Source organism: Aquila chrysaetos, chromosome 3 (genome assembly GCF_900496995.4).
Source record: "Aquila chrysaetos chrysaetos chromosome 3, bAquChr1.4, whole genome shotgun sequence".
Classification (NCBI taxonomy): domain Eukaryota; kingdom Metazoa; phylum Chordata; class Aves; order Accipitriformes; family Accipitridae; genus Aquila; species Aquila chrysaetos.
Window position 1 is genome coordinate 79131909 of NC_044006.1, and position 23358 is coordinate 79155266.

General features: G+C 58.1%; 1 protein-coding gene across 1 annotated transcript in view; it reads left to right on the forward strand.

The window, feature by feature from the left end:
- AGAP3 (ArfGAP with GTPase domain, ankyrin repeat and PH domain 3) overlaps nucleotides 1-21862 on the forward strand; it is a 108452-nt gene extending 86590 nt beyond the window's left edge. The window contains 6 exon segments of the mRNA XM_030008325.2: nucleotides 4248-4409; nucleotides 17560-17714; nucleotides 18252-18342; nucleotides 18700-18922; nucleotides 20015-20270; nucleotides 20556-21862. Coding sequence (XP_029864185.1) covers nucleotides 4248-4409; nucleotides 17560-17714; nucleotides 18252-18342; nucleotides 18700-18922; nucleotides 20015-20270; nucleotides 20556-20783 — 1115 coding nt within the window. The 3' untranslated portion in view covers nucleotides 20784-21862.
- The last annotated feature ends 1496 nt before the right edge of the window (nucleotides 21863-23358 follow it).

Consider the following 23358-nt stretch of genomic DNA (forward strand, 5'->3'; position numbering starts at 1 on the left):
CTGGAGCACACACTGAGCACCACCCGCCCCCTCCCCCCACGCTCACTCGCTCTCTGTGATGTTTCAGGACAGTTGAGTGAATTAAAATAATTCATACATTTCCCAACGTAGCCACTTTGCCGAATTGGAAAATAAATGCTTTTGTGCTGCATTCATCACTCCTTCGTTCCTGGCTCTGCCGCCGCACTAAAAAAGCAGTTAAATGCACATCAAGAGTGGAGGAGCCATTTCCATGCCTGCTCGCCCCTTGTAGTTCTCATTAGCGCAGCAGCCGCCCCCCCGCTCGGTCCCAGGGGCTTTCGCAGTTTAAAGAGAGCCTCTTTATGATCATTACCGGAGTCCGACTGTGCGGGCGCCATTTGCAGCTGAGGAGGCTCCTCATTTGTAACTGTGAAAAACTATCAATTTCAGCGCGCCTGATGCAGCGGCTCCATCATTGGCCCCATCAGCTCCCTGCTGGAAGCGAATTAATCAGACTGTTACTGCTGATGGGGCAGCGCAGGCGACGGGAGCGGAAGGGCGCAGCTCTGAGCATTAATGTGCCGGCAGCCCCCCCCCCCTCCCCTCGCCTCGGACACGGGGTGCAGCAGGGCAGCCTCCACTCCTCCAGCACCGGAGGAAGCGGGGTGCGAGGGGGGACCGCCGCTCCGCGCGCTGCTTTGGACACAGGCACATCTGCTGGGATGCTGCAGGACCGGTCCTCGGGCCGGGAGAGGGGTGCCCCACCACGGGCAGCACCTTGCCTTGCCCACTGGAGCCGCGCAGGCAGGCAGCAGAGCCTCCCATGCTGACTGCCGAGCGTGCCCTTGTACGCGCAGCAGCGGGGTCTGGGCTCCCTGGTGCAGGTGAGCAGACAGGCAGCGCTGCGGTCCGCACGCACCTTGCCTTTGCACAGGTGAATTTTGTGGCACAGCCCTTCCGGACAGCAGCTGTCTGCCTGGATAGCCTCCTGCCCCAGGAACCGTCCAAGCAGGTCTCGTCCTCCTCCCAGCAGTCCTCCTGAGGAGCCCAAGGGCCTGGTGTGGCCACGCTGTGCATTTTGCCTGCCTTGGCTCTGGCCTGAGTGTCACAAGAGACCAAGCCAGCCTCTGCTCCCTGTCCACGGGAGGAGCCTGCTGCGCTTGCAGCCACCCGAAGCAATCTACCTCTTTCATGCAAAGTAACCGGGAGACTGATGCAAACAGGAGCTGAGAAGCTGCTTCTTCTCCTAGTGATGTGGAGGGGTGAGATGTCAGCTCAGTGCTAATTGTGTGTCTCAAGCACTGAAGGCTGCTCGTCCACTCTCAGGTCCCTCTGCGCTGTGCTGGACCCCAAGCCCTGTGGGTCGGTCCTGCCTTGCCCTGCCCTGGTGTTAGTGGTCCACAGACACATCACTGGACCGGCCGTGCTGAAGGGCCCGCAGGATACGAGGGGCGACCGGCCTGGCTGTCCTGGGAGCCTCCTGGAGCAGCCTCGCAGTCCATCGCCCAGCTTACAGCTCACGGCACCATCACTGCTGCGCTGGTGGGAAAAGCAGCAATTTCATACCTCCCAGCATCTGTCTCCCATCTGCAGAACCGCTTAGGGCTGTCGAGGGAGGGCTGGGGCAGGTGGAGCCCCTGGAGCAAAGCCCTGGCCCCAGGGAGGTGGCGAGCAGCTCCCTGGGCTCCTGTCCCGGTCAGCTAGAGCAGCCCTGGGCTGTGCACACACCAGGCTGGCGGCTCTCCGGGCTGCGTACCTGCATGGGCAGCAGCCAGCAGAAAAAGTGGGTTCTCAGCGTCATGAGGGAGAGGGCTTTTGGGGGGACAGGCAGTGCGTCCTGCACAGCACAGCCTGCCAAGCTGAGCAGCATGTCCGCCCCTCTGCTGCAGGGCTGAGCTAAGCCGAAGCAGGCGTGCCTCGCACCCGCGCCTGAACCCTGGCTGTGCCACCGTGTCCGTGCAGCCCAGGTCTGAGTTCTCCGCTGTTATTTCCAGCTCTAAATGGCGGGGCAGGATGAGGAATATTTCTCTGCTCAGAGCAGACTTGCAGGCGCATGCAGAGGGTGCAGGCTGCCTCTTCCAGTTGTGACCTGGAGAGCACATGGGAGAGAGCTGTACAGGCCATGTAAACACGCTCCAGTACATTTTATGTTTGTCCTTTATGGGAGGACCTCTGCGCCCACCCGTGGAGACCCAGGGGCTGCCTGTAAGGCCAGCTGGTTCGGAGGGAGGAACCAGGAGGTCCCACGCGTGCCTGTGGAAGGGTTCCCATGGTGAGATGGGGACCTGGAAGTCCTTGGGTGCGTCAGAGGAGCTCACTTCTGTCCTGCTGGGGAAGGAGGGAGAGCAAGCAATACCTGATCTTGTAGAGAGAGCGTGTTTCATGTTCTGCCCCTGCCCCATTGCAGTCCCATCCCTACCCCACTGGGGGCCCTGGAAGCCCCCAGCTCCGTGTCTTTAGCTGCTGGGTGGTAAGAAGAGCAGGGACGTGGGTGATCTCTGCTCCGCGGAGCGTGAGGTGTCAGGCTCACCGCAGCCTGCAAGCACGTTGGCAGGAGCTGCAGAAATGCATGAACCCTTTACGCTGAGTGGGTGAGCGGAGGGGGGCAGGATGCTGGCGGTGCATGGTTTGGCCCGGAGGGCATCCTGGTGAGCAGGTGGGCAGCAGAGGTAGGCTGGATGCACCATGTGTAGCCTCAGACGAGAAAGTTCAGGTCCCCTGCGACATCCAGGCTGGGAGATGAAGGTGCCTCACACCTGTTCCAAGCATAGTCCTGTTGAACAGTATCAGTAATTTATATTTATAAAACTGAAGTCTGATTCTATTAGATTTATCTCTCTTAATTGTCAAGGGTGAACTATTTCCCTGTGGATGAATAGCAACAGAAACACCCTACTAGTGTGTGTCAAATGTAGTAGAAACCAGAGATAGAAGAGCTCTGATGCCGCATCCTCTCCCAGCCTTGTGAGGAGGACACCAGCTGCATGCCAGACCTCTGCATGGGGCAGCTCCTGGCCACTGCCTGTAGCCATCTCTGCCCCACTGTTGGATGTTTGTGTTGCCACACAGAGACAGACCGAGCCCCAGAGACCGAGCCAGGCTGGAACGGGAGAGCAGAGGCTAGGTTGGAGTGGGAGAAGGGCTTGCCAAGTCACAGGCAGTCCCCACTGCTGGAGGGTGCTGCCCTTGTTAGATGCTGTGATTGCTTTCTTAATTTCAGGTGCCACAAAACATGGAAATTGGAGGTTAGGACTTAGCGGGAGACCCTGGCTCGTTGCAAAGAGGACAGCAAGCTGCCCAGGGCAGAAGCAAGCTGGGAGCGGAGCTGCCATACGTGACCTGTGGGCGGGTGGACACTGGAGAGGCAGGAGTGTATTTCAGAGAGGGTTAACAGTGCAGCGAGGGCTCCTGCGCCTCGTTGCCTTCCCCGGAGTCTGCATTTTTATGCTGATTGGAAGCCTGCGCTGTGTGTGCTGCTGAAATTGAATGTCAGGCTTTTGATTTTGTTGCTGGTCTCTAATGAAATTTGACATTTAATGGTGAGTGCAGCGGCAGCGTGTGTGTGTGTGATCGGAGCTTGATTAGCGCGCTCTAATTGACAGTAATTAGGCAGCTCCCTGATTGTTTCTAATTCTGCTATTAATTGTAAGGAACAGTATGATTGAGGATAAATTTGGTGCGTTGCTGCTGGGGATGCAGCTTCTTCAGCTCCGTATCGGAAGCCTATTGAGACCATCATGCTTAGGTTCCTAAGTGTGGCAACCCCAGTCACCTCGTCTGGCAGAGCGGTGCCGTGGGGGATCGATGCTTCTGCAGCAGCACTGCAGATCCCGGGACCTGGATCTGCACCTGGGGGGCCGAAAACACCTCCTGGGACTGTCCCATCCCAAAATGCACACATCGCCCTGTGAGGACACTGCCATTGAGCAGTATGCACAGGGACGTGCGCCGAGGGGCTAGCGTGTCGGGCTGCCCCAGTGATGCCGCTGCGCTTGTCCCGGCTACGTAGGTGCCAGCGCTGTCTCGTTGTGATCATCCCAGATGAATCCCAGTGCAGAGCGTGTCCAGCCTGACCCTGCCCAAGGAGCCTGCCAGCCCTGAGCTGGAGCGGGTGTCGGAGCTGCCCCATGCAGCAGGGCTGAGTGCGGGTGCTGTCCTGGCTCATGGGGCTGTGCATTTTGAGCCAGGCAGAGCATCGGGGCTGTCTCCAGGACACTTGGTCGTCTCTAGAAAGAACAGACTGTCACTGTCTTGCTGTACATTACTTTCTTTATCTTTGTTCCCAGCTAACGGTACTGCCGATTCTCTCAGCTCCAGCCCAAACATTTCCAGTGCTGCCAGCCCGAAGCTGGAGCCACCTCCATCACCACATGCGAACAGGAAGAAGCATCGCAGGAAAAAGAGCACAGGGACGACCCGGCCTGATGGCCCCAGCACGGCAGCAGAAGGTAGGAAAGGTCTTCTGCCTGGGGGGCAGCTCTGAGCGCCGGGCACCCAGGAGTCCTGCCGGGGCTCATCAGGTCCCGGGGCTTGGAGCGCTCCTCGTCCAAGCCAGCTTGTGCTTAGGCAGAAAGGAGCAACCAGCCCCTCTTGATCTGCCCTTGATTTCTCACCTGCAATGGAAGCAGGACTGCCATCATGCCCATGACTGCATATACTATTAGTGGTAATAATAATTACTAACTGTGTTAGCAGAGCAGAGCACACCACATAGTTAAGGCGTGCTTGACTATGCTTAAGGTGTGCAGACACTTTCTACCACAAGAAAGAACCTGTTTTCGTTGGCTTGTAAATTTGCCAAACTCTCATCATTTAAAAGACCTATGCTGGCCATCCACCTCAAGCTGAGGGTCTTTTGGAAAAGTTTATCTACTTCAGGAAACCAGTTGAAGACGTATACATTGCTTTGCCTATGCTAAAAGTACTGATGGTTTTTCTGTTCAGAAATTTTGGTGTCTCTGTTTTTTGAAGAGGGACCCAAGCTTGGCAGGGAGCCTGCAAGGCATAGGGAAGTGCATTTTGCTATGAAAAGCCATCCAAATTTGTCCAGGTAGAGAGATCAGCTTGGCAAACACGTTCTCCAAAGCCTGCATCTATGATTAGCCTCTGTGGAAAAAGTGATCCTCAGTCTTTAAGATTTGACTTTATCCTAGGTCATCCTGTCCCACAGCACTCAGTAAGCTTTTGTAGTAAACCAAAATAAAGATTTAATTCAGATCGCTAAAGGCAGGGGGAGAGGGGTTAAGTACAAGTGTTTGAAACTAATAGCTACTGTAAACCAAACCAGAATATTTTAGCCTGTACATTTGTTAGCCTGTAACTAACAAGGCATGCTGTGGCTGTCCTGGCATCTTGCTCCAAATCGCAGGTCAGCCTGTAGTCCACCAGCCCAGGTTTCGCATGGCAGAACAACTCTTTTTAAGTTCTCTCTCTTAGAAATGTTGTGGTGATGATCTGCAAAGGAGTTTGGCAGTTCCGTTGTAGTTGTCTTCATCTGAAAACCACTGAGTTTAAGTGTCATGGTTTAACCCCATCCAGCAACTAAGACTTTGCCTTTGCGGTGGTTGATTCAGGCATCTTGAGCATCATTTGAGTCTATAATAGACACTGGATGTCTCACAGAAAGCAAGAAATATTATCTGTATTTACATTTTGTTAAACAACTGATGCGTTCTTAGCTATGGGTATATATTGACTCTTCAGACACATTATGGCCCTTCCCCTCTCAGTTTGCGGTTCTCAGTCCAGTGCTTTGGCAAAAAGAGAGACGTGTATTCTTTATATGTCTGAAAGTGGGATACCAAAGAGTAGAATGACTCTGCACCTACACGTGAGACTAAGAAAGCACGTGCTAAAGTACTGTGTCTCATCCTGGAAATAATACTCTGAGAGAGCATGGAAATACTGGAGAGAGTTGTAAAGAAGGCCCCAAAACAGACTTGGGTCTGATGAATGTATTTCTGATGAATGTATTTATGATGTGGACATTAAGGTATTCAGCTTACCAGAATGAAGACTGAGAAGCGAAGGACTGATGTTTTCAGTACTTACAGAGAAAGAAGTCTGGTCCTGCAAGGCTGTTCAGCATAGCTGATGGGTGCATGAGAAGGTGCAGAGGTTGGGATCTCAAGTTACACAAAATTGAATACAATTTCTTAGTGGAAGAGGTAATTAAATGTGGGCACACTTTTATGGAGCAGTAATATGGACTAACCACTGCTCAACTAAATTAGTCGCTTTTCTACAAGATGTGTGTGGTCTGGCCCCTGGCAGAATTCCCTACCCTCTGCATCGAGGTGGGCAGACCAGCTGATTGTCACCCTCCTTCTGGGATGCCAAGTCCATGAATCTTTGAGCCATCCCAGTTTTTCTGTCATTTCATAGGGGGTTTTTTTGGGACACATGCTCACTCTTGCTGTCCTTCCCTGTTTGGCAGTATCCTTGGAAGGTGGAGTGACCAAGGCTGCAGATAGTGGGGATGTGGTGCCATGTGATATGTATGAGGGCATCAGAATATTTTCTGTTATTCCCTGCCCTGGTCCTTGACCATGGTGGTGTGCTGGGAAGAGGTCTTGTGCTATCTGCAGTGATATCCAGGCCTTGTCTTGTGTTGATACAGTTAATTTAGAGCCCTGTCAGGTGTTGGAGTAATGTAATTTTTTCCTACAATGTGCATTACTTCGCATTTATCAACATGGAACTTCATTTGCCAGTGAAGTGTCAGTTACCAAACTTCATTTGTCACTGCACAGACCTCGCACGCAGTTTCTCCTCCTGCTGCCAGAAGCCTCTGGCACCAGAACCGAGAGCAGGAAAAAGACCTCCCCAGTGATCTGCGGTACTGCCGCTGCTGGGACACGTGGCAGCAGGCTGCTTAAGCCTGCTCTAGTGCAGCAGTGGAAAGGGAGCAGTGAGGACGCCATGCGAGGAGTTAGGAGAGCACAGCAGAGGCAGGAGGGCATGGCACGGCAGAGCGGAGCAAGCATCTGTGATCTGCGATCACATGAGCAATCCAACCTCTCTGTCTCCAGCTTGAATCCAGTCCTTCCAAGTCCCTGTGTCCTCCTTCAGGCAGTCAGTAGGTGCAGTATCCACTGGCTCAGCACTGTTGTCGGGCAGAGATGACAAGAGCCTGCTGCTCCCAGGCTCACGCCGGGTCAGAGTAGTCCCATGCGGCGTCTTCCACATGGGGTATTGTGCGGTGGGTTTTCTGGCTTTTTGGTTGGCTTTTCAAAAACTTGCCTTGTGTTTATTTTGTATGTAATCTGCTGTATTAGAAAACTGATCTGATTGCAAAACTGGGCTTCCAAAGTCTGGGTCAGTTCTGTCATCCTCACGGGTCGCCCTGCATCAGCACCTCCTTGGGAGGCCAGGCTGTGCATGCTGCGGGTCCGGAGGGGCTGCGGGCAGCACCGGTGCCAGCGGAGCCATGCTCCACGTCCGCGGGAGCCAGCCGCTGCTGCTGTGCGGAGGCAGCACGCACTTAGAGGTTCGCAGCTTGGTCCTACTGTAGCCAGGCCAGTGTTTCAGTAGCAAACAGCTGTATACCCTGTTTTGAGGAGAGGGGGCCATGTCTGTCTGAAAGGGCCCTCGTACATCCCTGTGCTCAGCACAAATTGCGGAGCTGAATCACGCGCTCCTTTTCAGGCAGACGATCCCCTGCCTGCCACACGTCTGATTCGCACTGGGTCTCCCTGCCTGTGGTACCCCCCTTGGGAGACTTGTTTTGTCTCTCTCCTGCTCCAAGCACTGGCCCTGCTCCTGAGAGCTGGTGCAGCTCAGGGCATTGTGGCGGCTCATCACCGGGACCAGGCAGCCCAGGGCCGATGCAGAGGAGTGACTCTGGGACCGATGCGTAGGTTGTCTGCTTTCTAGCCACTCACGGTGAGCACTAGACTGGAGTCACAGCCAGGTCACTGTCCTGCATGGCAGCCTGCATTAGAAGTGGAAACTGGCAGCAAGCAAATAATAGATAATGAGCCTCTCTGTGAGGTCCCATCCTGACGTCTTAATGGTCAGCGATTGGTTCCAGCTGTGAAACTGGGGCCGAGCATTGCCCCACATCATGGGCATGACTGATGACTTATGTCATGGACTGCTGTCCATAAGTATGTCTGATTCTTCCTTGAATCTTTTAGCTGCTTTTGAACAGTTACAGCAGTTTTTTTCACAGCAGGATAATCTGAGCTTTTTGCTTTCGCATAGGCAATGTGGTGAAAGTGTAAAAATCGCTGTTCAGAGAGCAGGGCTGCCATGCTCTGTGGTAGAGCTCCCATCCCTTGTGGTGCTCATCCTGCTGTGCAGGGTAGACTGTCTTGGGAGGAGCCGGGGCGGGGACAGCCCAGCGACCGGCTGTGCTCTCCCTGAGCTCACACCAGCGTGACCACACCAGTGTGGGGAGCACCGCTGCTGGGACCCCCCAAAGCCTCCTGCCAGGAGACCTCAGCAGCTGCATTGGGCCAGGCACGGTGTCAGGCTCAGCCTTCCATCGCAGCGTCTCTCCCAGGCACAAGGAGCAGCAGCAGGGGAGAGCGGAGGAGCAGGCGGCTTGGGCTGCGGCCAGGCTGCCTTCGGATGCACCCAGCCCGACACCTGCGTGTGCAGGGCACGAGTGTCTCAGGTTAGCATCCTGGGAAAGTTGGTGAGGTCTGGGGATAAATTGCCATCAGTTTATCTCATTTAGGAGGTAATCAGAGCCAGGGACGTGCGGAGCAATTGAATCTTAGTTGTTCTGAAGTATCATAAATCAAACGAGCTGTTGCTTTTTTACATGGTCGCATGTTAAAGAGAGCGCAGTGTCAGGTTGCTAGGGAGCATCAGCAAACTATGGCAAGCGTGGTATTGGGCTGCCGGGGATGTCACCAAACCGGAGAGTGCGGCTCAGGCTGTCAGGGAGCACCCACAGGCTGGCAAACGTGGTGTCAGGCTGTCAGGGGAACGTCGTCGCAGCAGCCCCGGGAACAGCTCGTCAGCGTGGTGGGGTTGCAGCATCAGCCTGCAGGGACCATCAGGAAAGTCTGCCCAGAAAGCGCTGCGGCCAGGAGTGCCCCGTCCTGCCACAGCCAGGCCCAGAGCCCCCGCTGCTGCCGCACCTCCTCTGTGCTGGGACCTCTGGCTCCTGTTTCGGGCAGCCGGGAGGGCCCCGGGGAGCCACCAGGCACGTCTGATGGCAGCAGCACCTTTGCGACGCTCCCTACGCCAGCATCCCCATGGCTGCCAGAGCTCCGGGGATAATGAACTTCTCATGTGCTTAAAGAGTGATGCAGGGTGCATGGCGAGAAGCTGACAGCCCCTTAATGTGCTTCTCAGTGGCGGCCAAACGACGCGGTTTTGTCTTTGTTTTTTAGTTTTAAAACCCACGGGAAATTGATGGCCAGTAAAGAGTTGTGTTGGGGCGATGTGCGTGATTAATACCAACTGTCAGGGGCTGTCGGAGGCCGATCTCGGTGAGCTGGGAGTGCAGGGCTGAGCTGCGCTTACCAGATTGCTGGGGATTCCAGCTGCTATTGCTCAGCTCCTGCTGCCCCACGCAGCTTGTGTCACCCGTGCGCTCCCTTCCACCAAGGCTCTTAATTCAGTGCTAACAAGTCACTCCTGCTCATTACAGACCCCGCAAGCTCCCTGCTCCATCCTGGCAGGAGGAAAGCAGCCTGTGCCTGGGCATGGCCACACCACAGCTGATCCCCCATCTCCATCGGCTCCGCACCCTTCTCTTTCTGTGGTTCCTTGGGGGACCTCGTACAGCTCCCTGTTGCCCCTCGTGTGCACACCCATAACCCCACTGGTGCATCTCGCAGCAAGCCTCCACGTGCACTATGAAGCCCACGCCGTCCATGCCATCCCTCCTGCACCCGCAGTGTGACCCCCTCCGCCCCCAGTGCATACATGCACCCCGCATGGCCCTTCTGCTGCCTCCCAGCCCCACTGCGCTGTGTAGACACGCTGCACCCCATATGGCATCTGTCCCCCCATACATAGAAACGACACTCCTGGTCCCTTGCGGTGACACCCTCTGCACATCACAGCGTGCCCTGCAGTGTCCCTCAGGAGCACCTTCTCTTCCTGACACGCAGGCTCAACTGCCTTTGCTGTCCTTCCCCACACGTGCCCACACGCACGCACACGTTTGGTACCCCACAGCGTGTCCTCTGTTGTACAGCTGAGTTTGCCCATCTCTGCCAGTGTCACTGCACAGAGCCCCCCCCAGCCCAGCGTGCCCCCCGGGGACAGGGCAGGCAGTGGGGCGGTGGGAACGTGCCAGCTCAGCTTGGGGGTCTGGGGGCACTGGGACAGAAGGCGCTGTGGGGTCTCCATAGCAATGTTCTTGCTGCGGCTCTCCTGGCGGCTTGTTGCTGTGGAGGGGGCCTGTCCCCGTTGCACTAATACAGGTTAGGAATATTGGGTTTAATGATCTGCAAAATGAGGAGGCAGCGAGCTGACATTTACGAATGGTGCTGCATCCTTCTCTTCCCAGACGCCTGCTAATTTGTTGATATCCCAAACACCTCATAATGATGTGGTACAGTGGCAGCTTGCAAACAAGCATCCCGAGGCTGGGGGGCCTGCAGGCTGCCCTGCTCCTGGACACTCTTCACAGACTTGGCAGCAAGAGAGCAGAGCCGTGGGCCAGGGACTCCCTGCACCAAAGGCAGGACCAGCCCTTGGTTCCCTGCCATGTGCCCCCACATGCTGGAATTATCCCCCCCCCCCGCCTCTTCCCTGTGTGACCACCCACTCACCAGGGCATCCAGAGGCACCTCTGCTACACCAGCTCCAAGTGGGAGAATGGATGGGAGGAGAAGGGCAGTGCGAAGGGAGAGACTGGATGTGACTGGGAGCCGGGGCGGGGGGAGCGGAGGTGAAAAAGGAGACTGCTGCTTCAAGAGTGCGGCATGGCTCAGTGTGAGCTCTGCTTCTCGTTTTGCTGCTGTTGAGTGGGGTCCCGCTCCTCCTTCCTGGACCTGCTGGGATGCAGGGGGAGGCATCCTACACCATCCTCCATGCAGGGCAGGGGCTGCATCCCGTCTGCTCAGGGAAGGAGCCAGCTGGGGAGCCGGCTGGCATGGAGGGCTCTCCCTGCCTGGTGTGGAAGTGCTCCCGCCCATCCCCTGTGCTGAGCTCCGTCCTGTCCAGCCCACTGGGGTGGGAAGCTCTGCCCTGTGTCCTGTGGGCTGGCGTGGGGGAGCTCTGTCCGGTGCCCTGTGTGGGGAGGGAATTGCAGCCCTGTGTCTTGAGTGCGGGGAGAAGCACGATCCCGCCGTGTTGGGTGAGGAGCATCTCACCGCATGATGCAGAGCTGGTTTGTGTCCTGGTGCTTGAGGGATAGGGGAGCAGCCCGCCCCATATTGCTGCTAGTGCTCTGAGGGTGCTGCCCCAGCCCTGTGTGGGGGGCACCTTGTGTACGTGTGAGGGATGTGCCCAACCTGTCCCACTGCAGCTCCCCGAGGAGGCACACTGGCCTGGGGTTTCACACCGCACCCCAGGGAGAAGCAGGGTGTCCGTGGGAAGGAGGTGGGAAGTGCCACTCCCTTGACTCCACATTGAGATCCTTGCAGTGGGGTCTTTGGGCTGGCCTCTTCTGCACTGATGCAGTGTGTAGTTGAGCCCTTGATAGAGCAGGACGGATCCCTGCGCCCAGCTGTGTGCTGAAGCTATGGTGGTTTTAGCCGCCCTGATGTACCACTGCTGCTCAAAGCTGTGCTTCCTCCCACTGAAAGCAGAGAGAAGGGCCTTGGCACGAGCCGTAAGGGCAACACTCCCGGGATGCCACTGCTTCCCTTCCTCTCTGTGCTGCTTCTCCTCTCCAACATCCCCTGCTGCTTCTGCAGGTGACAGTGACAGATTCACTGGTCTGCTGGGCATCTCAGCTCTCGGGCCCCTTAGGGCAGCAGAGCTCTGTCCCACCCTGGCTTCTTGGTGGGGCTCTTCCCTTTTACCTTCTTCCTTTCACTTTGTGCTGGTTCCTGGCAGTGCATAGAGGATGTCTCCGTTCCCCCATTTCTTCCCAGTCCTGTGGTGCTCATCTGCTGGCCCTGGGGAGATGCTTCGTCTCAAGGCTGGCTTGCTGGCAGTGGGGGCTGCTGGCTTCCCCCCTCTCTAGCGCAGCAGGCTGGTTAAGGGTAACTCCGCAAGGGCTGATCACCTCGCTGTGGTTGCTGCAGAAGTCCTCAAGCCCACTCAGCTTGGTGACTCAGTTGCTAGTCGGGTCTGAGTGCCACACAGCCCTGGCCCGTCCTGGCCACTGTGCAGTGCCCTCACTAATTTTGCTCTCATTTGGAGCACTCATTGCTGGGCGGTGTTGGAGCTGGGTCATGGGGTTAACGCCCATTAGCAGAGCCGGCTCGCACCGAACTCTGCTCAGCAACTCTTCACGGAGCTCAGTCTTTAAAACATCATCAAAAAATCATCAAGAGAGAGAGAGAGACAAGCGCGTTCATTTCCACTGCCCACTAATTCTAATGGAGCTGGCGTAATGGACTCCCACCAGCACGCCTGCAGGCAGCCGTAGGGCCAGGGAGACGAGCTCTGCCTTCTGGCCCTGGGATAGCCCCTCTACCCCGAGGTGGCTGGAAGGGGCTTCCCACTCCTGTAGGAGTGGCTTCCTCCAGGACCTTAGCCGTGGTGAGTCTGAGCTGGCGAGCTCTAGGGCTCTTCTGGCCACCCTGGCCACCAGAAAGGAGCCTGTCCCCTGCACGTGGTGCAGGGAAGGGTGTTCTGCCAACTCTGCTTCAACAGAGGTAGTCCGAATCCTTCTGCCTGTGTCCTCTACTTTGTGCTACTCTTTCATCTGGCCAGAAATGCCCCTGCCACATCAGAAACCTGTGCCTCTCCCCAGAAAAGTCTGAGAAAGCCCCTTTCCCTGAAGCTATGGCTTAAGTCTGATTCAACTTGTACGGGCCCCCCCTGGGAGCGCAGGAACTCGTCCCACACCGTCCAAGAAGCTGGGCCTGCACGCTGCTCAAAGCTGCTCTGAGTCCTCGATTCCCTTCCCAGCTCTGCCGAATCCTGCGTGCGAATCCAAGTGAGTGATCCCACAGCTGCCCGCTTTCCTGCCATAGCCATGCCGTGCTCAACCCTCCAAGGAGGTCTGACCCGGCAGTGCTGTCCTGTGTTGCTGCAGGGAGAGAGGTGGTGATTTTGCTTGCAAAAGAAGCCTTGGTGTGGAAGAAAAGCTGTCGTCCTTTGTTAGCTCTTCCCGGGCTCTGCTGAGAGCAACAGGCCCTTTGTTCAGAGTAAAGCTGGAATCCATGAGGCACAAAGGAGGAAGGGGAATGGAGGTCCTGTGGCTTGCAAAGCCGGCGCTGGGGCTTTGGTCTGACTGGGACTGCTGCCAGGGCTGGGATTGGGCAGCCCCATGATCCAGGATGCCCCTGAGCTGTGACGGTGCGGAAGTCCGTCTGAGTGGGGTTGGAGCCCCAGAAACCTTGTTGTTTGCCCGTGGTCAGGTGTGGGCAGCCCAGCAGGGACCCCAGGAGGCAGAGCTGCCTGCCCCTCCTCTGTGAGTATCCTGAGCAGAGGACTGGGAGATATACGGTACCCCCACCCCACCACAGCACCTGAGGCAGAGACACCTCAGAGGAGCACCAGCGAGCCCCGCATGGGAGCCTTGGGGCAGGCAGGCACTGCAGGGCTGGCGTTTGCTGCCTCGTCTCTGCTGGGAAGCGCACTGGCTCAGGAACACTTGGGCTGGGATTCCTGCCTGCGTGTTTGGTGGGGAGGTACCGAGCAAGCGAGAGAAAGGAACAAGGAGGATGGAGTCATGTGAGCCCATGGCAGCAATCCTCACCGTGTCCCAGGGACAGTGCCGACCTGCTTGCTGCTGTTTCAGTGGCAGCAGAAGTGGCTCAGCAGCACGGAGCACTTGAAGTGCATCCAGTACTTGCCAGGTCCAAGCGGGCTTTGCAACACACTGACAGCTGCCACAGGTGGCTCAGACCGAGGGTGGGAGAGATTTAAGGAGAATAGGGCCCATTCTGATATATTGGGGTGCCCCAGGAGTGGCTTTGTTGGTCACTGCTCCAACAGCGTGGCCTGATGCGAGATCTGGGAGCTGCAAACGCTCCCTCAAGCACCTGGGCAGTCACTGTCCCCCAGGAAAAAAAGCCAGTCTTTCCTTCCTGTCTATTAATGCTTCGCCTTGGGCAGCAATTGGTTCTGCAGCTCTCAGGGCCTGATCCCTGCTCTCTTGTAGCCTCCTGCAGAGGGAGAAGGAACTGTCTCAGAACAGCTGGAGCACTCGAGTCCCTGGACTGCAGATCCCAGTCACAGGTTGGGATGGTGGAAGAGGTGGCATCAGCTGCTTGCTCATGGGTGGGCTGGAGCTGAGCAGGGGCTGGGCAGGTCCAGCTGAGTGCCGTGGTAGTAGGTTCCTGTCCCGCCTGACTGCTGGCTGCCATCAGCGGTTGGGTGCTCCCTGCCCATGTCCAGGGTCTGGCAGCGCTCACAAAGAGGATGGTGCTAGCTAGCCGAGGGGACAGTGGCTATTAGCCTGGCTGTTGTCTGGTTATTTCTTCTCCCAGTATTCAGAAGCTACGGGCTGTATAGTTTCCAAGAATCTTGTTTTTGAGCTGGGATTTGGTGTCCTTGGAGCCTCCACAGCAAATATCCTTAGGGTAGGAGGCATGTTGCCTGCAGGGAGCTCCCCAGAGCGGGGACTGTGGGGTCTCTTCTGTGGCTGAGAGCTGGAGGAAAGGACGAAGTGCTGGGCAACCTTGATGTCCTGGTTAGGCAAGTGCATTGCAGAGAGGAGGAGAGTCCAGCAGCGTGACTGGCTGCCAGCACCTTGCAGTCTTGTCCTCCTCCTGATGCCCCCGAGTTTCTCCTTCCCAGCAGAAGAAAGGCAGTTGCAGACATCTTTCCTCAGAAGAAGAGTCCCAAGCTGATTCTATGGTGAAATGAGTGAAACAGCCTCCCCTTCCCATCTGGGAAAGGTCAGTTGGCACTTCACCTGGAGAGCCCCTCTCCCTGGAGTTATTCAATCCTCCCAAGGGTCTGCTGGTGTGGAGACCAAGCCTTGCATTCCTGCACCAGTGCATTTCATCAGCGCTAATTATCTCCAAGCCCCCATGGCTGCTGCTGGGATCTGTGCAGGACACACCATGGAGTGGTCTCAGCCATGGCAAAGGGCAGGCTTCTTTCCAACTAGATGTCACTCATGCATTTAGCCCCCATGAAATACAAGATCCTGAGCCCGCTGCATGAGTAGCATGACGCTCTCCACCGTGGCACAGTAGCAGAAGCAGCATTTTACCCTCAGGTTGTTCTGGGGTAACCAGCTGTGCATGATGGAAAGAGATAAGAGTTGGGTGCTGTGCCTGGTACTTGTTAATGCAGGTGGTGGTGCCTGTGAAGGAAATGAGAGCCTGGAGAGAGCACTTGCAAGAGAGGAAGGGCTGTGCTCTCCCGCCACCCCCATCGAAGCTGTCTTTACTCAGGAAGACTTCCCATGGCTGCACCCATTTTCTGAGAGTGTTTGTGGACACAGTCTTGCTCAGCCAGTGCCAGGCAGTCCAGCAGCAGCTGAGGTTGACCGTGCCCGTGGTGGGACCTGGCTGGTGGCCTCTGCACCCATTCATTAGCTCTGCTGGGGTGCTGCGGGCTGCAGCAAGTTCCTCAGTCATTTCCCTCTTGCTGCTTCCCTCCACAGTAAGAGACTCTTCTGGCCGCAGCTTGCAGGGGAAGTTGGGCAGAAGAGAGGACCCCCTCCGCTCGCCTCCCCGTGTCTGCCCCAGCGGGCACAGACCCTGCCAGGCTGGAGGCCAGCACAGTTCTGCCTTGCTGTGGACCAGGCTGGTCCCCTTGGCCTCCTTGCTGTCTCTGGAGCTGTGCAGTTGACTCCCTGCTTTTAATAGAGAGCTGGGAAGGCACATTATGGAGATGAGGGTGTTATTTGCATAACGCTAATTAGGTAATTACAAATCATTTTGCTATGAGCTGAAGCGTGTGCTGTGACATAACGTTTATTAGTCATTCCATTCAGGCCCCGCTTAGTTAAGTCATTTACTGCACTAACTACTGAAGTTGGCAATAAAAGGTAAATGCTGGTGGTGCTCGGGTGCAAAGATGAGACATGTAGGGCAGCCCATGTAAAGCTGAGGCCCGTGCGCCCGCTCGGTGCAGCCCGTGGCAAGGGCTGGCAGGGCAGAGCCCAGCCCTGGCAGCCCAGACTGGGAGGGCGTTACAGCAATCAGAGCAGTAGCCAGCGGGGGAGACCACATTTTAAGCCTTGGTTTTCAGCAGGCTCTTGGTTGTTTTGGGGCTGTTTTCTTAGGCCCAGGGGGCCTGAGGTGCTTTCACACATTTTCACTGTCCCCCATCTCTCTGCTCCTGGCTCTGCCACCCAGCGCAGAGGTGCCTGTGCTCTGACACCCTCCCTGGAAACCCACCAGGCAGCCTGCATTTGTAGGGATGCTAACGCTTCCATTTGTACCCAGCCTGTAAGTGCCTGGTGGCCTGAGCAACCCTTGGGGCTCACAAAAATTAACTTCCCTGAAGATGGAAAGTCGGGAATTTGTCCCCACGTGTTTCATGGCCAGAGAAGTGCTTTAATATTGAGGCTGTATCTTCTGGGGTTGCTTGCGGGGTGCAGATGCTGATGCTGCGCAGAGGAGAGGCTGAGGAGCAGGTTGCCTGGCTGTGCCCTCCCGGGCACTTTGCCCTGCACGTGTCCCCACCACTGCCGTCCACACGGCTCATGGAAGCAGCTCTGCTTGGCCGACTTCCAGGGACTCCCGTGGCCACCAGCTTCCCCAGTTTGGGAGCCAGCGGCCATCTGCCCAGCAGGGCACTGAGAGGTGCCAGAGCTGAGAATGGCATCACTCTTGCCACTCCGTGGCTCCTGCCTGGGTCTCTGTGACTTTTAATGCCTCTTTATGGGAAAACAGCGGCTGTGCCCTGTTGTGTGGGTCCGTGGAGCACCTAGGCACCGAGGGCTTCCCAAGCGGGATCCCTGCCCTGCCGCGCTCCTCAGCTGGCGATGATGCCCCTTCTCAATGCACAGGTCTGTGAAGAGCTGCCTTTGAGCCCACTGCAAGGACCCTCCTTGCATCTCCTGATTCAGTGTGCAGGGCCCTGTCCCGCTAAAGCCAGCACCAGGCACCAAGCACTCTGTGGGCTCTTGGGGGTGATGGGGCTGTTTGGGGGGCAGCAGCTCTGCGGAGGCGCTGACTTCACTGCTCAAGAGGTCAGCAGCTTTTTCCGAGGCTGGGACATAGAGGGCATGGAGAGCAGGGCGCAGGCAGCTTCCAGGAGTCCAATGCTACACCTTCCTGGGTTTCCCGGCCCGGGACGATGGGGGAACGAGGCTGCGGATGTTCGTGTGCGGCAGGAAAAGCAAGCCCACGCTAGTAGAGCTGGCACGCAGGGAGCTGTGCAAGCAGCAGGAGTGATGGCCTGGCGCAGAGCTCTGGTTCCTCCCTGCAGGCACTCTCTGCCTGCGCTTCCCTGTCCCAGCCTCCCAGGGACCACTGCTGCCGGCGATCCTGCCCGCGCGCGGGCACAGCGGTGGCCCGCAGGGATCTGTCTGTCTGCTCACGCCCTGCGAGGCTGGCAGACCCCCTCCTTCCCTGACCCATGTCATGGCACACCTTTCTTTTCCAGAACCAGATGAGCCATTTGAGTTCATTATCGTGTCCCTGACGGGCCAGACATGGCTCTTTGAGGCCTCAACGTCAGAGGAGCGAGAGCTTTGGGTGCAGGCCATCGAGAGCCAGATCCTGGCCAGCCTGCAGTGCTGTGAGAGCAGCAAAAATAAGGTAAGAGGCCTTGGCCGAGTTCTGCTTTGTTTCCTCCTCTCTGGCACCTGCTTTGCTGTGTCCGTCCCTGTCCAGGCTTCCCTGTCTGTCCAGGCTGGATCCCGTCCTGATCTCTCTGCTCCCAGTCAGGTTTGAATCCCGTCTCTGGGACTGTGCTCCACCTCAGGTGTCCTGTCACCTCTCTGAGCTCCCTGTCATCTCCCCAGCCTGGCTCCGGCCCCACGGAGCTCTCTGCATCCCGCCAGGGCTGGATCCTGCACTGTCCGCTCCCTCCTTGGACAGCTCTGCCTTTTCGCTCCCCCTTCCAGCCCACCATCCCCTGCTCCTCCGACACACAGCGCGCTAGGAATCGATGTTCCCTCCAGACCCATTCTCTGAGCCCCCGCGGTGGACACCACTCCTGCAGCAGAGCCTGCGGGGTGCCTGCTGGAGCGAGGTGCTGGCGGCTCCCCGACAGGCTCATGGGCTGGTGATGAGAGGACACGTGGCAGGGCGGTTGGCCTTGAGTAAATGGGGTTCCCGTGCATTTTGTTTCAGGCTCGGCTGGGCAGCCAGAGCGATGCGCAGGCCATGCAGGCCGTCCGCACCGCACGTGGGAACAGCTTCTGTGTGGACTGCGACGCACCGAGTAAGAAATGGTGGGGAGAAACTGGGAGGTGGGGCTGCTCACCCAGGGAGGGCAGAGGGACTCCATCCCAGCCACCTCCTCTCTCACCCCAAAGAGACCTACACCGTGGGGCTGTCTCGTCCTCTCCTGCAGTGGGCCTATTCTTCAGGCATGGGCTACTGACCCACCTGCCACGCTGGTCCGTGACCCCTTACTCACCAGCCTGGGGGCCTTGCCTCTCTGTGCTGCTGGGGCACTGGGCTCGGAAGGGATCCGCTGGGCAGGTGCCTGCAAATATGTGTCTCCTGGATTGTAGGAGACAGGCTGGTGAGTGCATGCTGGTATTTAACTCTCCCCCACTGATGTTGCTGCCCTCAGATCCGGACTGGGCAAGTCTGAACCTGGGCTCCCTCATGTGCATTGAGTGCTCGGGGATCCACCGCAACCTGGGCACCCACCTGTCCCGCGTGCGCTCCCTCGACCTGGACGACTGGCCTAGCGAGCTTCTCATGGTCATGACAGCCATCGGCAATGCCCTGGCCAACGCTGTCTGGGAAGGAGCAGTGGAAGGCTACCCCAAGCCCACCCCTGACAGCAGCCGGTAAGGGAGATCGGGAACTGCAGAGATGCTGCTCAGACAACCACACCGGGAGGCTTGAGGGCGCCACAGGAGGTTGGGAGCAGCCATCCAGTCAAACAGAGAGGTGGGCAGGAATCCTCGAGGTGCTCCAGTGTTCGGGGTCCTGCCTGCTCTCTGGGCCGTGGAGGCCCTCTCCCACTGTCCTGGTGGGCTAGCAGGGCTTCATGGCCAGCCATGGCCATGCGGTGACTGCCGGAGCTGTGGCTGGCTGCAAAGCAGAAGGGGTTAACAGAGATGGCTTGGCAGCGTTGTGCTGGTCTCAAGGGTGCGTCCCTTTCAGGCCCTTGTCTGTCCCTATCGGAGCGACTCTCCTGTCACTCATCCCAACAAGAGCCCATTCTGCAGCTTATCAACGGATAAGAGCGGGTCAGGGGGCGGCAGGAGTGAGCATGCTCCGCGCAGGGCATTGATGGCCGCCCGCCAGATGCAGATGGATAGAATGGCAGCAGATAGCAGCGGCACGGCACACATCGATCCGCCCGGCCCCACAGCCCCAGGCGGGACGGACGCTGCCGCAGCCTTTGTTTGCACCAGGCGAGACGGCAGCAGTGATAACGTGCCTCCCGTGGCACTGGGCTGTCATGTGCAGCAGCTAACCTTTTCTTGCCGCTGGCCATGGCCCACACACAAGTGCGGGACAGAGATGGTCCCCATGCAGTGGGCACACAGGAGAGTGTGTAGGGGCACTAGCATAGAGGTGTGGGTGTTCCTTTGCACAATGACAGGTGTGGGGTCTGGGTGTGGGATGCTGCTGCTGTACATGCATGGACGTAAGTGCACAGTGTACATAGGGAGCTATAAGGAGGTGCAGTGGGACAGGTGTGTCTCAGGCATCTGTCTGGAGCAGTGTGACAGAGCCCCAGTGACAGCCATGCACGGGGGGGGGGCACAGCAGGGGAGGTGCCTGCAGCGGGGCTATGCGAGGCATGCCTGCGTGACAAACGCTCGCTGCTAACACGGGGTGCGCTCGGGGTGACAGTGCTGGTGTGCGTGCCCCTTTGCACGTGGAGCCCAGGCAGGTTGACCCACCTGTGACAGTGTCCCATCTGGCAGGGAGGAGAAGGAGCGCTGGATCCGGGCCAAGTATGAGCAGAAGCTCTTCCTGGCTCCGCTGCCCCAGTCGGACATCCCGCTGGGCCAGCAGCTGCTGCGGGCTGTGGTAGAGGATGACCTGCGCCTCGTGGTGACGCTCCTGGCCCACGGCACCAAGGAAGAAGTGAATGAGACCTACGGTGATGGAGATGGGCGCACGGCACTGCATCTCTCCTGCGCCATGGCCAACGTAGTCTTCACGCAGCTGCTCATCTGGGTAAGACAGGACCTCGCAGCCTCCACCACAGCGTTTCTGGCCCTATCCCGGTGCTTCCCCATTGCAGCGCCTCTCGGGACACCCCTCGTCCATCCTCCTCCCATGGGTTCCCCCACATGCCCGCTGGCATTGCCCTGACCACCCCGCTGTCTCCCTCTCCCTGCCCACCCCAGTGCCACAGAGCCCCTCTGCCTCTGCCGGTGCTCTTGCTGCGCCACCACCCCCGTGCCCATGGGTTGCGTGGCAACTGGGTGCCACTGACCAGCTGCTTTCTCTCCTGCACAGTACGGGGTGGACGTGAAGAGCCGGGACGCTCGGGGCCTGACCCCGCTGGCCTACGCCCGGCGAGCCGGCAGCCAGGAGTGCATCGACATCCTGCTGCAGCACGGATGCCCCAGCGACAGTGCCGTCACCACGCTGACCCCCAGCCTGCCCCGCCGCAACACCAACGCCAACAACAATGCCTGCACCGTGGTGCCAGCTGAGCTCGGCTCCAGCCCCAGTGCTGTCTAGCTCCTCACGGGCCCTCCACTCACCCCATGGCCGCCTTCCAGCTCTGCCAGGGGACCAGGGCCACAGGAGCGGGTCCGAGAGCAGCGCAGCCGGGCTGCCCGCCGCGATCGCTCCCCCAGCAGGACCCCCGTTGCAGCCGGGAGGAGGCCGGGGAGCCAGCAGCCTGCTCCTCTGCGCCAGTTCCTGTGGACTCTGCCCATGCCACTGGGGCGGGGGGCTGTGCAGACCCGGCGCTGTCAGCTTGCAGAGGGGCTCCAGCACACCCCGTTCTCATGACCGGTACAGGGGGAGGAGAGGCAGTTTCTCTGTGCCCCCCATCACACACACATGTAGATAATACAGGGGCTGGAGGCAGTTCAGGTGTGTGGCCCTCCCCTGCACAGCTGGTACTGGGGAGGGCAATTGCTGCACCCGCTCTCCCAAACAGTAGGACAGTTTGGGCACCTCCCTCCTGCCTTCCCTCCTGTGTCAGCCTTGCTGTGCACCCCTGGTGCAATGGGGAGATGGGGGGCAGCAGAGGTGCATGTTTCTCCACTGCACCCCTGTGCTCCTCTCTGCTTCTCGCCGGTGCAGGAAGGGATGCGCTTGCTGGTACCACTCCCCACGTGCTGAAGCAAAGGGAGCATCTCTCCCATGCAGCCCCTTGATGAAGGCCTCTCCAGCCTCCCTGGTGACCTAGAGGGGGAAGAGGATGGTCACCCTGGGATCCCCAGCTGTGTCTGTCTGTCTGTAGAGTCACTGTCCTTCCAGGTTCAAGCCCCAAAGCCATACACAGTGTCTCCATCAGAGCATCCCCACTGGCTCCCGCTGATGCCCAGGCGGGGCTGGTCTCCGGCTGAGCAAGAGGAGAGAGGAGATGAGCGTCTCCTGTTGGTTTTGGGCCAAGCCTGCAGCTGAGCGCTGGAACCCCAAGGCTTTGGACGCTGCTGTGGAACGTCTCTGTCACTTGTGTATAAAATGTACATTGGAAATATTTATATGGACACTCTGTATATACTGTTTCTTTGCCATGAGTTGCCCTGTGTGTGTTATCTGCAGCCAAGGAGATAAAGGCCAATAAAGCAACCCACCTCCTGCCAGGCCGTTTTCTGTCTGCTGCCTTTTGGGCCTCCAGTGCAGCCTCTGGACTGCTTCTTGCCCGCTCCGTGAGGTCTGGTGTATTTCCATCCCAGACTGACAAATGTTCAGCTCGTTCTCCTCCAGCTCGGGAGTTGGTAACAGCAGTCCTGTGCTGAACTGGGCCCCTTGGTGGATATGGCAGAGTGCTGGGATGGGAAGGGGAGATGTGTCAACCCCAGGCTCTGTGGGACAATGCAGGGACATGGCCCTGGAGGGATGCATGGCTTTGGCAAGATCAGAGATCTGCACAGCAGAGGTGTGTGCTGGGCAGGGGACATGCCAGGTCAAAAGTGCTGGGGAAGGTGCACAGCTGGTCCCTGTGCACAATACAGTGACTTTGAAGCTGTGGGGGGGGGCAGAGATGGGCAGGGAATGGTGGGGCTGTCTCGGCAAGCAAGGAGCCTGGGTGGTTTGCTATGGCAAGAAGATTCCTGCAGAAGCCTGGAGGTCATCTAGTCCCAAAGCACAGACAGCCCCCCCCAAGCAGTGAAGGAAGCCGTGGGTCTCTGCCTTATCATCCCTGACCCCACATGCTTCTCCCAGCTTTTGGCAGAGCAAGGCCCCAGCGCTGCTGCTTCTCCTCTGGCTGCACCCAAAGCCATACCACAAGCGACAGTTCGGGGCTCCAGTGCCTGGGACTGGGCACAGGTCTGGGTCCCCAAGCCTGCATGGTGGTGTTGTAAGGAAAAGCACCATTAAAACACCCCACTCCCCCCACCCCGGGCACCCCACCTGCCACAGGTCACCGTCAGCAGTCCCCTCCGGACCCCCGTTGCCTCCTCCCTGTGCCACTCCCACGGCAGAGGGCTGCCTCACTGGCGGTGGCCCCTCCGCCAGCCCCTTAACTGTCTGTGTGTGCCGGCTGCGTGTGCCAGTGCCGTGGTCCCCATCCCGGTCCCGGTCCCAGCTGTCCCCGCCTGTGCCTGCCCCTCGGTGCCCGTGCCCACTCTCCCTCGCAGCGCACATCGGTGCCCCTGCACCGGCCCCGGCCCCGGCCCGGTGCTGGGTTTGGTTAATTTCCTGGCGACTGCATTAGCGGGAATGGAAGCCGAGGGACGGCAGCTCCTCTGGGGCCCATTAATCATCCCCCTCAGACAAGCTGCCTTGATTACAAGTGGCAAGAAATTCATTAGGGCTGCGGCTCTGACAACTTTTATCTGCGCGGCTGGATCTGACTCATTAGGCAGCCAAATTAAAGCCATGATGGGCCCTGATGAAATTCACTGCTTGTTTATCTTGTGCGATCTGATACATCTGCCCATACATCATCTCCCGCACGGGATCCCGCCCGGCCCAGCCCCGGCGCCTCCCCTCCCATCCCAGCCCTGCCCTGACCCGCCGGGGTGCCCCTGGCCAGCGGCACAGCCTGCACCCCGCGCCAGAGCCAGCCCCGGGCCAGGGTCCCCAGGCAAACCCCTCGCCCACCCCGCACTCTGCCGTCGGGGTCAGGGCTGGG